Raw genomic sequence first — 17,409 nt, 5'->3', positions numbered from 1 at the left:
TACATGTCTCCGTGCTTAATTTTGGTTAGAAATCACTTTGAAAAACACCCCCCCTAGCATTTCTGGCTGTGGCCATCTTAAGTAAGGGCAAATGATTTGTGCAGCATTTACTTCCTGCCCTTAGCTCAAGTATGAAGTATGAATGCAGGGGAGTGTGCTTAGCTGAGAAAACCCTGACACCCCCCCCCCCCGCCCGAAGACTCCTGGGATGTATGACATCTGTAGCACTGTCGCCGTAAAGCTTGCTGTGTGATGACTTCTTGGGTCTCCTCTGATTACCTGCAGACAGTCACTGTGCAGTTCCATTCGTTTTTCAGTAGCACCTCAAGGCACTAATGCAGGGGTCTCCAAACTTTGTTTACTGCCCTTCAAACTTTGGGCTGGAGTGGGACCAGTAGGAGTAAACAATGCCATAGTCTTGTTTGTCAGTGGGAGTAAAAAAAATGACATCATTGGTGTCAGTGGAAGGAATAGTGCTCCATCATTGGTGTCAGTGGGAGGAATAGTGCCCCATCATTGGTGTCAGTGGGAGGAATAGTGCCCCATCATTGGTGTCAGTGGGAGGAATAGTGCCCCATCATTGGTGTCAGTGGGAGGAATAGTGTCCCATCATTGGTGTCAGTGGGAGGAATAGTGTCCCATCATTGGTGTCAGTGGGAGGAATAGTGTCCCATCATTGGTGTCAGTGGGAGGAATAGTGTCCCATCATTGGTGTCAGTGGGAGAAATAGTGCCCCATCATTGGTGTCAGTGGGAGGGATAGTGCCCCATCATTGGTGTCAGTGGAAGTAACAGTGCCCCATCATTGGTGTCAGTGGGAGGAATAGTGTTCCATCATTGGTGTCAGTGGGAGGAATAGTGTCCCATCATTGGTGTCAGTGGGAGGAATAGTGCCCCATCATTGGTGTCAGTGGAAGGAATAGTGCCCCATCATTGGTATCAGTAGGAGGGATAGTGCCCCATCATTGGTGTCAGTGGGAGGAATAGTGTCCCATCATTGGTGTCAGTGGGAGGAATAGTGTCCCATCATTGGTGTCAGTGGGAGGAATAGTGTCCCATCATTGGTGTCAGTGGGAGAAATAGTGCCCCATCATTGGTGTCAGTAGGAGGGATAGTGCCCCATCATTGGTGTCAGTGGGAGGAATAGTGCCCCATCATTGGTGTCAGTGGGAGGAATAGTGCCCCATCATTGGTGTCAGTGGGAGGAATAGTGTCCCATCATTGGTGTCAGTGGAAGAAATAGTGCCCCATCATTGGTGTCAGTGGGATTTTGGCATCCTTGGTAATATCCTTAGATTTTTAGCACTTAAAGTTTTAGATTTTGGTAAGAGTTTTGTCTACTAAAGGGATTTCCTATTAGACTAAAGCAGACCCTCCCACTTAGTACTGAAATATTTGGACCAGCATGGTCTGTGTTAGGTTGTCTAGAACAGAAGCAGGTAAGGATTAGCATTAAATTATACATTAATTATTGAGGTGTATAAAACTGGTTTGGCTGGAATTCTTTTTTTAATTTTACAGAAGTTTAAATATAAAGAAGCCTGATCTCTCTCTTCCTACAGGCGCTCCAACCGGGTCCAGCATTGCCGCATCCACTCCAGACAAGAAGCCGGCACCACCAAGTTCTACCTGACTGACAATCTGGTATTCGACAGTCTGTACAGCCTTATCAGCCATTACCGGGAGGTGCCGCTGCGCTGCAATGAGTTTGAGATGCGCCTGACCGACCCGGTGCCGCAGCCCAACGCCCATGAGAGTAAAGAGTACGTTGGGTCCCGCCATCTTTCTGGTTATCGGCAGTTTAGGGCAGACCAACCACAATCCTAGGTTCTTGTAGGTCCAAGGTACCCCTGCACTGTACAGCTCGCCATCCCACTGCCTTCAGAATTGCCCCTGATGCCCATGTTGAGTAAACCTAGGTTTAATTTCTTTCCTTGAGGCAGATAGGGTGATAAGTTACCGTATATACTCGAGTATAAGCTGACTTTTTCAGCCCCCCTCGGCTTATATTTGAGTCAGCCTCACTTACCTTTTCCCTGGTCAGTGCGCATGCGCCGCCGCCGCTCGGGAAAGCCCATACACATTCAGCCATTCCCGGGCAGACGGCGCATGCGCAGTGACGTATTGGCACCAGGCGGTGCCATTTTTAAATGTAAGGCGGAAAGGTAAGTGAGACTCCTCCTCAGCCCCTGCATCTCCTCAGGAGATGCAGTACTGCGGGCATGGTACAGGAGATTCTCCTGTACCATGCCTGCAGCACTGCATCTGCTGTACCATCTGTGCCATGCCTGTACCATCTGTGCCATATCTGTGCCATGCCTGTACCATCTCCTGTGCCATGCCTGTACCATCTCCTGTGCCATGCCTGTACCATCTCCTGTGCCATGCCTGTACCATCTCCTGTGCCATGCCTGTAGCATCTCCTGTACCATGCCTGAACCATCTCCTGTGCCATGCCTGTACCATCTCCTGTGCCATGCCTGTACCATCTCCTGTACCTTGCCTGAACCATCTCCTGTACCATGCCTGAACCATCTCCTGTACCATGCCTGTACCATCTCCTGTGCCATGCCTGTACCATCTCCTGTGCCATGCCTGTAGCATCTCCTGTACCATGCCTGAACCATCTCCTGTGCCATGCCTGTACCATCTCCTGTGCCATGCCTGTACCATCTCCTGTACCTTGCCTGAACCATCTCCTGTACCATGCCTGAACCATCTCCTGTACCATGCCTGAACCATCTCCTGTGCCATGCCTGTACCATCTCCTGTGCCATGCCTGTACCATCTCCTGTGCCATGCCTGTACCATCTCCTGTGGCATGCCTGTACCATCTCCTGTGGCATGCCTGAACCATCTCCTGTGGCATGCCTGAACCATCTCCTGTGGCATGCCTGAACCATCTCCTGTGGCATGCCTGAACCATCTCCTGTGCCATGCCTGAACCATCTCCTGTACCATCTCCTGTACTATGCCTGAACCATCTCCTGTGCCATGCCCACAGCCCTGCATCTCCTGTACCATGTCCGCAGCCCCTGCACCATGCCCGCAACCCCTGTTTTGGGTCTCGTGGTGGTCCAGTTGGGTCCAGTAGCTGCTGCATTTCCCACCCTAGGCTTATACTCGAGTCAATACGTTTTCCCAGTTTTTTGTGGTAAAATTAGGTTCCTCGGCTTATATTCGGGCCTGTCTACTGGCTATAAATCATTGGGACCCCCATGCAGTCTACCTGATAGGGCACCCCTTATTACCCCCATTGTATAACACACTGAAATGCCGCTATAATTTGAAGCGCTATCAACATGACCCAATGGTGTCTGGGCCCAGTAAAGGAGGACAGCCTGTACCTATAGGGGGTTCTGAGTGTAACATTTTCTCCATTTGGGATTTCTATTCTTTAAAGTAGAGTTAGGATGGGAACCGTGAAATTTGACATGTGCAGAACAAAAACATTTGTTTTATTTCCTTTCAGATCGATTTGTTAAGTTACTAATTTTTTGTTGCATATCATAACAAAATTTAGTTTAGTCTTTTTATAATTTGTTTTTGACCGGATTCAAATTTTACCAATACCTTAGAAGTTTTCGAATCAAATTTGAATCGAAAATATCAAAACGATCCAAATTTATTTTGAAGAAGTTCTATTCGAATTTACAAAAACAGCTATATTCTTTTATTTCCTAGTCTGGTCTTTTATTTCCTATTCTAGTGTTTTATTTACTAATCTATTCTGTTTTATTCTTTTCTATTCTATTTTTTCTATTCCCTTCTTTTTTTTCTATTTTATTCGAGTCTATTCTTTTCTATTATATTCCTTTCTTTTTTTTTTCTATTATGTTCTTTTATTTTCTATTCTATTATTTTCAAAATTTGAATTTCAAAACACGGCTATATTCATTCTATTCTAATCTATTTCAATTGTCTTTCAATTCCCTTCTTTTATTTTCTATTTTATTCTATTCTTTTCTATTATATTTGTTTCATTTTCCTATTATATTCTTTTATTTTCTATTCTATTCTTTTCAAAATTTGAATTTCAAAAGAGGGCTGTATTCATTCTAGTCTATTCTAATTGATACTAGTCTTTCTATTCCCTTCTTTTATTTTCTATTTTATTTTATTCTACTCTTTTCTATTATATTCCTTTATTTTTTCTATTATATTCTTTTATTTTCTATTCTATTCTTTTCAAATTTGAATTTCAAAAGATGGCTATATTCCTTCCATTCTATTCTAATTGATTCTATTCTTTCTATTCCCTTCTTTTATTTTGTTTTATTCTACTCTTTTCTATTATATTCCTTTCTTTTTTCTATTATATTCTTTTATATTCTATTCTTTTCAAAATTTGAATTTCAAATGATGGTTATATTCATTATATTCTAATCTATTCTGTTTTTTCTATTCCCATCTTTTATTGTCTATTTTATTCTATGCTATTCTTTTCTATTATATTCCTTTCTTTTTTTCTTTAATCTTCTTTTATCTACTTTTCTATTCTTTTCAAAGTTTGAATTTCAAAAGATGGCTATATTTATTCTATTCTTTTCTAATCTATTTTATTTTTTTTTATTCTCCTCTTTTATTTTCTATGTTATTCTATTCTATTCTTTTCTATTATATTCTTTTCTTTTTTTTTTTCTAGTATGTTATTTTATTTTCTATTCTTTTCAAAATTTGAATTTCAAAAGACGGCTATATTCTATTGTAATCCTATTTTTTTCTATTCCCTTCTTTTAGTTTCTATTTTATTCTATTCTTTTCTATTCATATTTCTTACTTTTTTTTTTCTATTATATTTTTTTATTTTCTATTCTATTTTTTTTTTTCTAAATTTGACTTTCAAGACAGCTATATTTATTCTATTCTAATCTATTCTAATTTTTTTTTCTATTCCCTTTTATTTTCTGTTGTATTCTATTCTGTTTTCTATTATATTCCTTTAATTTCTTTCTATTATATTCTTTTATTTTCTATTCTTTTCAAAAGTTGGATTTTCAAAAGACCGCTATATTCATTCTATTCTATTATTTTCTATTCTATTTTTTTTTTCTATTCACTTCTTTTATTTTCTATTTTCCTCTTTTCTATTCTGTTCTATTCTTTTCGAAATTTGAATTTCATTCTATTTTGTTGTACTCTGTTTTTTTTTTTTTTGATTCTTTTCTATTCCTTTATTTTTTTCTAATTTCTTCTTTTATTTTCTGTTCTATTCTTTTCGAAAATTCAAATTTCGGAACACGGCTATATTCTAATACACACAGTCTGAAGAAAATCAGCAGAAGTTAGCAATATGTTTACATTTCAAATTTGTTTTCAAATCAATTTTGTATTTGATTGGAATATTTTGTCATTTTGGACAAAATTTAATTTTATAATTTAGATTTGTTTAAATTCCTTACTTTTGTATTTCGGAAATTCAGATACATCCAACTCTCCAAATAACAAAAAGTTTGTCCGAGTTTTGATTCGGAAAGAATCACACATGTCTTATCAACAAATTAGGGCAAATTAATCTGAGCATATGGTGGAAAAATGCTGACTTTGTGTGAGAACCGCATGTCAAAAGAATCAATGGATCCAGAGATAGGCAGCTGAAGTTATGTGCAGATCTACAAAGCTTTAAATGATTGTATGCCATGTTCTTCCTCCTTACTTTTCTTTGTCCCCATCAGGTGGTACCACGCCAGTCTCACCCGCCTGCAGGCAGAGCACATGTTGATGAGAGTCCCTCGTGATGGGGCGTTCCTGGTGCGCAAGAGGAGTGAACCAAATTCTTATGCAATTTCCTTTAGGTGAGAATAGGAGGGGGTTCTACTTCTTGGTCTGTGAGGTCACCTCTGTAAATGTTCTGAGGATTCTTGCAAGAATTTCCTAATTATTGATAAATAAAACAAATGTGGACACTGTACCGCAAAAGTTTAACCACTTGACCAGAGCATATATATACTAGAGCTGCACGATTCTGGCCAAAATGAGAATCACGATTTTTTAGCTTGGAATAAAGATCACGATTCTCTGTGTAACAAAAAAAAAATTGGGATAACTTTACTGTTACGTTTTTTTTTTTTTTTTATTCATTAAAGTCTATTAATTGCGTTTGAAAGACTGCTGCGCAAATACAGTGTGACATAAAATATTACAACAATCGCCATTTTATTCTGTAGGGTCTCTGCTAAAAAAAATATATAAAATGTTTGGGGGTTCTAAGTACTTTTCTAGCAAAAAAAAAAAACAGATTTTAACTTGCAAGCAACAAGTGTCAGAAAAAGGTCTAGTCTTTAAATGCCGGTTCACACTAGGGCGACCTGTGAGGCGACCTGGTCGCCTCACAGGTCGCCGCAGGTCGCCTCCCATAGGGAAGCTGCGGACCCGTTCTAATAGGAGCGACACAAGTCGCTCCGACCTAGAAAAAGGGTCCCGGAGCTTCCTTGGGGCGACCAGGAGGCGACCGCCATAGACTTCAATGTTATGAAGTCCGTGGCGGCCGCTCCGAAGTCGCGGCGCGCTGCTCGCACCGCGATCTCGGAGGTCGCCCCTGCAAGTAGCGTCGCGGTAATGTGAACAGGCGCTTAGAGGTTAAACTTCCTTTCTCCCTGGCAGAGGGAAGGAAAAGATGCAATGTAATCATTTTGTTTATAGTTACTGGGAGACTTAATGCTGATAGGCATTTGCCGGGAGGCTTTTTTTTTTTTTTTTACACAGCTGTTCAGCTATGCAAAGAATCGAGCATATGTCAGGTTTAGATCGTCAGGGGGGGTGAATCGAGATCGCGATTTTCATACGATTAATCGTGCAGCTCTAATATATACTATTTTTTTTTCTACTAGTAAGGACGATCAGCAACTTATAGTGGGGCTGTGATAGTGTGGCGGGCAATCTGACACTGGGTGGAAGGTAGACTGATACTGATCACCAGTGACACTAATGAGGATATCAGTGCTGATACTATACACTGTCACTGTACTAATGGCTGGGAAGGGGTTAACATCTTTGGTAATCAAGGGGTTAAGTGTGTGCATAAAGAGTGTTAATTTATGTAATCTCTTTGTTTCTTCTCCCTGAGAAACAGACACAGATCCCCCTTTTGGGCTCTGAGCTGCGATTGGACACAGCCATCAAATGGATTTTAATTCTAAATTGTATCTCATTTAATTTTACCAGCAAAAGTGTATCCATTCCACAATGGACAAAGTTGGATTTTTTATACACAATGCTAAAGAAATGTTTCATAAATAAAACATTCATTAATAATTTCAGTTGTGCAAAAAAAAAAAAATAAATAAATTGTTAGAATCCATGCCATATATTTAAAAAAAATATATTTCTCTTTCTTTCATTGACGGACACAGCTCCTGCTGTGTCCGTCAATGAACATCAGGGAAATGGATTTTACGGTAAATCAAAAATCCCATTATATACAAAGCCGGTAGAAAGCAAACACATACAATTTACTCGATTCATTTTAATTGAAATTCAATAAATTGATTTGACATTAAAATGTAATAAATTGATTTGATATTTAATTAATATATTGATTGTAATATACAATCTATTAAATATTTTTTACTTAATTAAAATTTTTTACTTTAATTAATTTTTTATTTAAAGCAGTTTTTAAATTATAATTTTAATATTTATACAATTAAAATAAGCATATTTATTATATAGATTTTATTTAAAAGTATACAGTAACTAAAGGCAAAATGTTTTTTTTTAGTTTTGTACAGATGGAATGAAAAAACTTGTCAGGTTTTTATTTCTGTCTGTGTCCCTGGTAGGGAGATTCACCCTCTCTATTGGTCCTTTTTACCATTATCATTGAAAGTAAAAGTAAAATAAAAAAATCCAAAATTTTGGGTTGTCCGCAAAACAGTAATAGAGTGGAAATCTTCCAATGGGCACACTAGTCCTGGTGCCCTGGGGGTTCTCAAGAGATTCCCCTAATTTGCAGGAATTTCTCACTTCCTGTTTAGGCTATGGGACAGGAAGTGAATGGAAATCTCCTCAATAGGATACAGATGGCATACTCTATCCAAAATGAAAAAATAAGTTTTGCCTAATATTTCAACTTTAATTTAAATGTATTAAATAGATCTAACAATTGAATGAATATATTGATGATGATGATAATAATATTCAATATATTAAATTAATTATTACATTTAACATACTTTTATCTATTTTTTTGTTTTTATTTTAGAGCTATGAAATATATTAAGTACATTTTTACATTTAACTGATTATTTTATTTGTTAGCAATTACATAAATTATTGAATACATTTAACTGATTTTTTTTATAGCAATTTTAAAATTATATTTTTAATAATGATTAAATTAAAATAAATAGGTAAATAAACATATTCATTTTAAAGATCATTTAAACATAAGGAAAAAAACATTAATAAATGTATTAACTTATTCTTAAAACAGTTGTTGTTTTAAAATATTTGTTTTTAAATAATTTTTTTACTTAGAAGTAAATATATTAAATTGAATTTTAAATAAAATTTAATTACATAACTTTGTTTTTGAATGTGATCATTTTCAATTGAAGGAAATGATGAAAACAGGTCTGTTATGCTTTTGATTCATTGTATTTTGAGGTGGAATTTTCTGTCTGACTATCCCTCTTAAATACGTAATGTAGGACAAATAATGGATGGAGTTCTGTTACTGATGCAAATAACGCATAGCTGTATTTTCTTTAACCTGCCTTGTTTTTTCGCAGGGCGGAGGGAAAGATTAAGCACTGCCGCATCCAGCAGGAAGGGCGTCTCTTTATGCTGGGAAGTTCGGCCGAGTTTGAGAGTCTGGTGGATCTTGTTAGCTATTATGAGAAGCATCCTTTGTACCGCAAGATGAAACTTCGCTACCCTATTAATGAGGAAGCTCTGGAGAAGATGGGTACAACAGTGAGTAGAGAGCCAACCCCCCCCCCCCCCACTCCCATCCACAAACACCATATGCTAAAATGTTAAGTCTTTCTCCTGCATTTGTATTCACACTATATGGCGAAATGTTTGTGGACACCCAACCATCACACCTATATGAGCTTGATAGATATCACATTCCGAAACCATGGACATTATTATTGAGGTGACCCCCCTTTGCAACTCCAACATCTTTCATTCTTCTGGAAAGATTTTCCACAAAAGCGGGTCTGTGGATATTTGTGAGGTCAAGCATTGATGTTGGACAAGTTTTGGCTCTCAGTCTTCATTTCATTTCATCCTAAAGGTGATCAGGAGACCGGTAGGGTTGAGGTCAGAGCTTTCTGCAGGACACTTGAGTTCCTACACACCAAACTAGTCAAACTATATTTTTATGGAATTGGCTTTGTTGACCTGAACTCAATAGTTTAGGAACACAAGGAGTGTTCACATACTTTTGGCTATATATATATTACCTTCCGATGCAGGTTCTATACCAGGGTTTCTCAACCAGGGTTCCTCAAGAGGTTGCTAGGGATTCCTTGAGCAATGAGCATTTTCTGCCTTTTAGATAAGTTCACACTGACACCATTGATCTAGATTTTGATTTAGCTATATGTAAGAAGGTAATTCTTCCCAATGACCTCAAGTGTAGCATTGATGTTGGTCAAGTTTTGGCTCTCAGTCATCATTTCATTTCATCCCAAAGGTGATCAGGAGACCGGTAGGGTTGAGGTCAGAGCTTTCTGCAGGACACTTGAGTTCCTACACACCAAACTAGCCAAACCATATTTTCATGAGCAAAGAGCAATTTCTGCCTTTTAGATAAGTTCGCACTGACACCATTGATCTAGATTTTGATTTAGCTTTATGTAAGGGGGGTAATTCTTCACAATGACCAAGTGTAAGGAGCATTCTTCCCCCTGACCATCGCACTAATGTATCATGGGTTGTGGATACATTCATTTTTAACAGAGGTTCCCTGAGACCGGAAAGTTATTTCAGGGGTTTCTCTGTGTTGGAAAAGTTAAGCAAAGTTGTTCTATACCAATAAACAATTCTTTTGACCAGTAAAATTTCTTTGTATTCAGGAACTGGATTATGGTGCCCTCTATGAAGTTCGGACTCCGCACCACTATGTGGAAGCCAACAAAATGCCGACATCTCGGGTAAGATGAAGGGACGATACAGTCTAAATTTTGCAAGGGCCACATCTCAGATGTTAGATGATTCAAATTTTTGGAGTTAAAAGGTCACTACAATTGTACATGGAAGCCAGTCATACCTTGTTGAGCTCTTAGTGTCCTAGGAACTATGGATTGGGGGCAAAATACTTTTCGTATAGAAGAAGGCACATTCTGATGGAGTCAGGGGATCTGGTAAATTTACAAGGCTTATTGGACACTCTGAATGGTCACTGGCCGGTTTACCTCACCTGCTTCTATGATAGAGACTCAATGACAGGGATCCTCAAACTACGGCCCTCCAGCTGTTGCGGAACTACACGTCCCATGAGGCATTGTAAAACTCTGACATTCACAGACATGGCTAAGCATGATGGGAAATGTAGTTCCTGAACAACTGGAGGGCCATAGTTTGAAGACCCCTGCTCAATGACAAGACCTCCAAGAAGCTTCTGAGTCCCCACCTATTTAATCCTCTAATACAGCTATCCTCAACCAAAGGTCTGTGGAACCCTTGATTGCCAGGGGTTTCTTGAGCTGTGACTAATTGACCTTTTTTGGAGGGGTCTACATAGTTCAGGGTCAAAGCCACTTGGAATGACACCGTTGATCTTTTTGGGTATCTGTAAGAAGGGGCATTCACCACCGTAAGGGGGGCATTTTTTTCACTGCCCCCAATTAAATTGACTTTAGAAGGGGTTCCCCAACATCTGAAACATCAGATTTTTTTTTTCAAGGGTTACTCTGAAATAAAAAGGTTGTGAAAGGTTGCTCTAATGTAATGGATGACCTTAGTGATCAATAGGAGGTGGGAAGTGATGAGGATAAGCATGACATTCACAGGAAATATAAAGATTAGCATATAAAAATAAACAGTTGGCTGAAGTTCCCCCAAGGCAGGGCTGGTGCTGGATGGTCCAAGTATATATGATTATGCTATGATTGTTACGCAGAATGATTCTGCTTTGGTTCCACTGTGTCATATCCTGGCTTGCCTGAGCAGCAGTGGTGAAGACACGTGGTCTTTCACAGGCCCACATTCAAGGCTTTGTCCCTTGCAAGTCTCCTGGTCATGGTGCATCCTTTTTGAAATTTATCAAAGATCTGTTCTGAAGATATCACATAATTGTCACATGATCCCTCTGCTACTGGCCAACAGGGATGATGTAGTGCTGATGAAGGCTTCACTGACAAAGAGCAGCTTGTAGAGCAGCTATCTGAGAAGACAGTCCTTTGCCCTATTTCTTCAGCCAGCTAGCATTGGGGCCCAGTCTTCACAGTGGTCCTCTGCAGTGTCTTAGGTGTACACATGTGCGTTATGTTGCACATTAACTTGCACTGTGTACTTTATGGGTACAACAGTGTTGGTTGAGTACTAAACCCTAATATAAAAAAAATGTTCTTAGTTCTGTGATAAAACACCACTTATAGATGTCAGCAGGCCCAGATAGGTCACAGCAGTTAGTACAGTAGAAAGACAAGAATTCCACGGGGTCTATAAGGGTCCAACAAGTCTTTATTGGTAACAGCAAAAATCATGTAAATAGACACGTTTCGGGAGCTCATTAGTCCCCTTTCTACAGGACTAATAAATACAATACATAAACATATCAATATGTTACAAAAACGAAAGACAATATTATCACCACCACCTCTACCACCACCAAAAGCTGAAATGGTCTCTTACCAGCTCACATTGACCCCACTGACGGAGGTCAGTAACACCTGTGGCTTAATACCCAGCCAGGGCCTTTGAAAGGTCCTGGATCCTCTTATGACTCCACACACCGATACAGCGATAGCCCAGCAGTACCATCACAGTACAACCAAAAATATAAAAAGGCTCCACATAGTGTGAATCATTCAAACAATTTATTATATCAAAAATAATGCACTTACATAATAAGGTTTTTATTAAAATCAAGCTGGCCAGCATTACAAACACCCATCGTTCCGGGATTACACACGCGATGACGTCAACATGTCGTTCAACCCACGCGTTTCGTCATACGTTTCGGTCACATTGAGGACAGCTTCTATCATCACTTATGGAGTATTTGATTTATATGGACACTTATCAATTTTAGCGCAACTTATATCTTTTTTAGTTTTTGCATTATGTATATCTCACTAAATAGTTGCTACTTATTAATTTGCTTTATTATATAGATTACACTAGTGCCGTATTTTTTTTATTTTTTATTTTTAATATCAATATAATAACCTCAGAAATCTCAAACAATGTGATAGTAAATAAATAATAGGAATTATACATTTATATATATATATATATATATATATATATATATATATATATATATATATATATATATATATTTATTTATTTTATTATTTTATTTTTAATATATTTTTTTAAATAATTCATATTTTTACTATGACATCTTATTGAGATTTTTCTATAGTTTTACTTTGATGAGCCCCCAAATACGTTGGCCATCCATATAATTTTTGCTGTTACCAATAAAGACTTACTCAGACCCTGCGGTGTTCTCACGACTCTACTACAGGGAACTTTAGGCACTTTTTTCAGAAGTTTTGTCCAGTAAACTTGGCCATGCTGGTGGGTATATTTGATTCGGTGAACCACATTGTCAGAAGTTTTTTTTATTGCTATGATCATTTCCTTTCTGGATTGTTATCACCTTGCTCTCTCCTGCCTGTATCTCCGCAGTGTATGGTGAAGGCTCTCTATGACTACAAGGCCCAGCGGGAGGACGAGCTCTCCTTCTGTAAGCAAGCCATCATACACAATGTAGACAAGCAAGATGGAGGCTGGTGAGTTTGGACCCGGTGGGGGTGGTATCTGCCTATTCTAAATGCTTTTTTGAGTAGCATTTCTTGAAGCCCAACTCCAACCAAAATGCTTTACATACGGAAAGAGTGGGGAAGGGTAAAAAAGTTCTAAAGGGAGGGATGCTTGAGGGACAACCCATAAAACCCTAAAGGGAAACTACTGAGATCATTGGCGCACAGAAGGTCTTCCAGCTGTGATTTAACCACTTCTGGATCGGAAGGATTTGTCCCCTTAATGACCAGGCCATTTTTTTAGCGATTCGGCACTGCGTTATTTTAACGGACAATTGCGTGGTCGTGCAGATTTCTTTTGGTGGTATTTAATCACCTGTGCAATTTTTTTTTTTTTTGTGCTATAAACAAAAAAAGAGCAACAATTCTGAAAAAAAACCCCAATATCTTTCACATTCTGCTATATAACATTCACAAAAAAAAAAAAATAATAAAAATCAGATTTTTTCATCCTTTTAGGCAAATTTGTTTTCTGCTACATATTTTTGGTAGAGAAAAAAAAAATTGCAATAAGCGTATTTTGATTGATATGCGCAAAAGTTATTGTGTCTATAAGCTAGGGGAAAGATTTGTCATTTTTATTTATTTTTTATTTTTTTTACTTGTAATGGCGGAGATCTGCGATTTTTAGCAGGACTGCGACATTGTGCCGGACAGATCGGACCCCTAACTGACATTTTTGACACTTTTGGGGGGATCAGTGACATTACTAGAGTAATCAATGCTAAACATATGCACTGTTACTGTAATAATGACATTTGCAGGGAAGGGGCTAACCCAGGGGCGATCAAAGGGTTAAATGTGAGCCTAAGGCGTGTTTTATAACTGTGGGGGGAGGGGCTTGTCAAATGACCATAGAGACTTGTGATCCTATATAGAAGGATCACAGGCGCTCTGTGATCATTTCAGAGAGCAGAACGGTCGGCTGTGTTTACAACAGCTGACTGTCCTCCTCTCTTAGCGGGGAACGATCGCAGGTGCCCAGCGGCAATCGCGGCTGAAGGAGAGCCAGCATGGGCCCTATGAGAGCCAGCAGCTGCCACTTAAAATCAGGAACCGATCATAGGCATTCCTGATCATGTGATCACGATGGTCCCCTATGCAGGCTCTAGGCTTTACTGACAAAGAGCAGCTTGTAGAGCAGTTATCTGAGGAGACAGTCCTTTGCCCTAGTTCTTCAGCCAGCTAGCGTTGGGGCCCAGTTTTTACAGTGGTCCTCTCCAGTGAGATGGGTGTACACATGTGCGTTATGTTGCACATTAACATGCACTGTGTTAATATTACCATTTTACATATTATTCTCCTAAGAATTATTCTCTAAAGAATTTACACAAGCAATACAACAAGAGACATTCATTTCTGGTATTTTGGAACACTTTTTTAGCTTGACTGAGCCACTAAACTACCTCGCTGTGGAATGTGGAGATTAAAGCTGGCCATTGACGGGTACATTTTTTTATCATTCAGCCTGTGGGATGAAAAAAAAAAAAAACACGACCGGATTCCTCCATCCACACAAGCGAGGAGGATAGATAAATCGCTCCTGTCGGTGCATTGTATTCTGACACTGGGACCCACCACTGTCACAGTACACTGATTAGTGGCTGCAGTTGCTAATCGACAGGGACGGTCACACACTGATCAAAATTCTGTCATTCCCTGCTGAACTGGCCATATTTCCATCTATTGCCAGCTTAAGGTGGTGTCCCCCCCCCTCCAAAAATTAAAAGTCAGCAGCTACACATACTGTAGCTGCTGACTTTTAATATTAGGACACTTACCTGTTCTGGAGACCACTGCTGTCGGATGCTGCTGCCGCCATTGCCGGTAAGGAAGCCCGGCAGTAAAGTCTTGCGGCTTCACAGCCGGGTCCCTACTGCGCATGCGCGTGCGCTCTCCTACTGGCTTAGAAGCAGAGGAAGGAGGAGGGGGCCGAACTTTTGACATACCTCGAGGTGCAACGGAAGTGGGGACAGGGCAACTGTCAAAAACGGGTACATGCTACTCCCTTCCCCACAAAAAGTGCCAAATGTGGCACCGGGGGGGGGGGGGGGGGGGACAGAGAAGCAGAAGTTCCACTTTAACTGTCCCTAAACATTGCACAAAGGACATTCCATGGAGTGGGGAAAAACATAAATTTGTTCTATTAACAAAGACATTATAGCAAGTGAAACTGGTAATATACAAATACCCCAATATTAGCATATAAGCACTTAATATTGTCGCTTAATAAAGTAAGTAAAACATATTGTATAATAATGATATTTCTTTAACAATGTTCGTATCAGAACTTCCCCCTTCCTATTCCTGCACACAGCATGACCGCAAACATTATTGTAGTGTTTAATATCAGTAATGTCTTCTCTGTTCTCGCTCTGATTGGCTGCAGGTGGCGCGGGGATTATGGCGGGAAGAAGCAGCTTTGGTTCCCGGCGAACTACGTGGAGGAAATGAGCAGCACGCTGAGCTCAGAGCAGGATGACTCGGTACAAAGCGATGAGCCCTTCTACATGAGCAGATCATGTGATGGACTGAACACTCTCCTGTATATGTTAGCAGCACACCAAGAGAGAGACGTGAGGAGAACATCTCTCTGTGACCGGGAACACCACCCATCACAATGTCTATAACAATGAATGATTGTATACAGCTTAATGTGGATCACTGTATCTATACCAGTGCTAAAGGATTGGCTAAGATCAAGTGTAGTATCTGTTCTTATCAGTTGGTATGGACCCTGATGGTTAGTATCGGCAGGGGCTGAAATGAACCGGGGCGCTCTGGGCGTAACTGGGGGACCGGGAAGTAGGCACTGTCAGAGAAAGCCGGATGGGTCCGTGGCCTTCTGATTTGAATGGGTCCGCCCCTACCAGTTTGAAGGGAGCGAGAAAACTGGATTGGTTCCGTGGCCAGTTAGTACTGCTCCTGGATGTGATTGGTAAGGAACGGCGGCGGCGGTGGGGGAGCCTTTCCTCCTGGGTTGAATCTGGCCTTGCAAAAGGCTTGTCCCCAGTTGAAGGCAGGTTCTCCCTAAGCTGTCCAAAGTTCTGATGCCTCCTGGTGGGATAGGGCTACACTTGGTCTGGCCTTTGGGCCGGGGTAGAAAAAGCCCGTAGTGTATGTGCCCCTGGGGTGGCAGCCCAGGGGTGCCTTAATTCTCACTGGTGAGGGGCAGCTCGCCTTGAGTTTTTCGGCACCATGGTCACTGCACCTACGCACACTTTTTTAAGCACCTGCCTCTTGGGCAAGGCCTTTTGGCTTCGACCAGAGGAATTTTTATTCCGGCCGGAAGGCCTGCCTTTGTTTTTCACTTAGGCACTAATTCACCTCTCCACTTCCCCTCCCCCACCTTTTTGTTTGTGTGTGCCTTTTCTTTGTGGTTTGTCACTTTTCTATCACCTTTTTTCACTTGGCACGACTTGTAGGGTGTGGGTCCTCGGGCCCTACCTTGAGTCTTGGGAGGGGGTGGATATGGCCTTTTGGCTTGGTCCGCCCTCTCTCATGGGGTCTCCCTTCGGGGGAGCCCCACTTAGTACTCGGTGGGGGCTGTTTCGGCAGTCCCCCTGAAGAACGGGGTCAGTCTGGTTCCGGCCAGACAGACCATGAGTACCTCAAATCCCTGTCAGGAGTCTTGCGCCCCGGGGGATCGAGGTTCGGGTCCTACCTCTTCGGAGGGAAGACCATTTGTTCGCACACCCTGTGCACTTTTTGTGTTCCTCACGTTTGTGTGTGTGCACTTTTTTATGCACCGGGTGAAGTCTTTTGAGTGTGTTTCACACGCTACGGGCTTTAAAAAAAAAAAAAAAAAATCTGTTCTTATCAGTGTTGGTATGGAACCGGAAGGTTAGTATCGGTGGTGGCCGAAGTTAACCGGGGCGCTCTGGGCGTAACTGGAGGACCGGAGTAGGCCAAACCAGAGAAAGCTGGATGGTTCCATTGCCTTCCTGATTTGAATGGGTCCGCCCCTACCAGTTTGAAGGGAGCGAGAAAACTGGATATGTGGCCAGTTAGTACTGCTCCTGGATGTGATTGGTAAGGAACGGCGGATGGCGGTGGGAGGGCCTTTCCTCCTGGGTTGAATCTGGCCTTGCAAAAGGCTTGTCCCCAGTTGAAGGCAGGCTCACCCTAAGCTGTCTAAAGTTCTGATGCCTCCTGGTAGGTTAGGGCTACACTCGGTCTGGCCTTAGGGCCGGGGTAGAAAAAGCCTGTAGTGTATGTGCCCCTGGGGTGGCAGCCCAGGGGTGCCTTAATTCTCACTGGTGAGGGGCAGCTCGCCTTGAGTTTTTCGGCACCATGGTCACTGCACCTACGCACACTTTTTTAAGCACCTGCCTCTTGGGCAAGGCCTTTTGGCTTCGACCAGAGGAATTTTTATTCCGGCCGGAAGGCCTGCCTTTGTTTTTCACGTAGGCACTAATTCACCTCTCCACTTCCCCTTCCCCGCCTTTTTGTTTGTGTGTATTTTT

At 40.8% G+C, this 17,409-nt stretch overlaps 1 protein-coding gene across 1 annotated transcript in view; it reads left to right on the top strand.

Moving 5' to 3' along the window:
• The window catches only part of LOC309557077 (1-phosphatidylinositol 4,5-bisphosphate phosphodiesterase gamma-1-like), a 232,332-nt gene that overhangs the window by 181,203 nt on the left and 33,720 nt on the right, over window positions 1–17,409 (top strand). Inside the window, exons 17-22 of the mRNA XM_082259683.1 lie at window positions 1,562–1,762; window positions 5,675–5,794; window positions 8,732–8,915; window positions 10,025–10,102; window positions 12,810–12,913; window positions 15,333–15,429. Coding sequence (XP_082115809.1) covers window positions 1,562–1,762; window positions 5,675–5,794; window positions 8,732–8,915; window positions 10,025–10,102; window positions 12,810–12,913; window positions 15,333–15,429 — 784 coding nt within the window. The remainder of the gene's footprint in view (window positions 1–1,561; window positions 1,763–5,674; window positions 5,795–8,731; window positions 8,916–10,024; window positions 10,103–12,809; window positions 12,914–15,332; window positions 15,430–17,409) is intronic.

The sequence above is a fragment of the Pelophylax lessonae genome (genome assembly GCF_965119305.1).
Source record: "Pelophylax lessonae genome assembly, chromosome: 5".
Lineage (NCBI taxonomy): Eukaryota > Metazoa > Chordata > Amphibia > Anura > Ranidae > Pelophylax > Pelophylax lessonae.
Note: the sequence above shows the minus strand (reverse complement) of the source record. Positions and strands in the feature narration are given on the sequence as shown.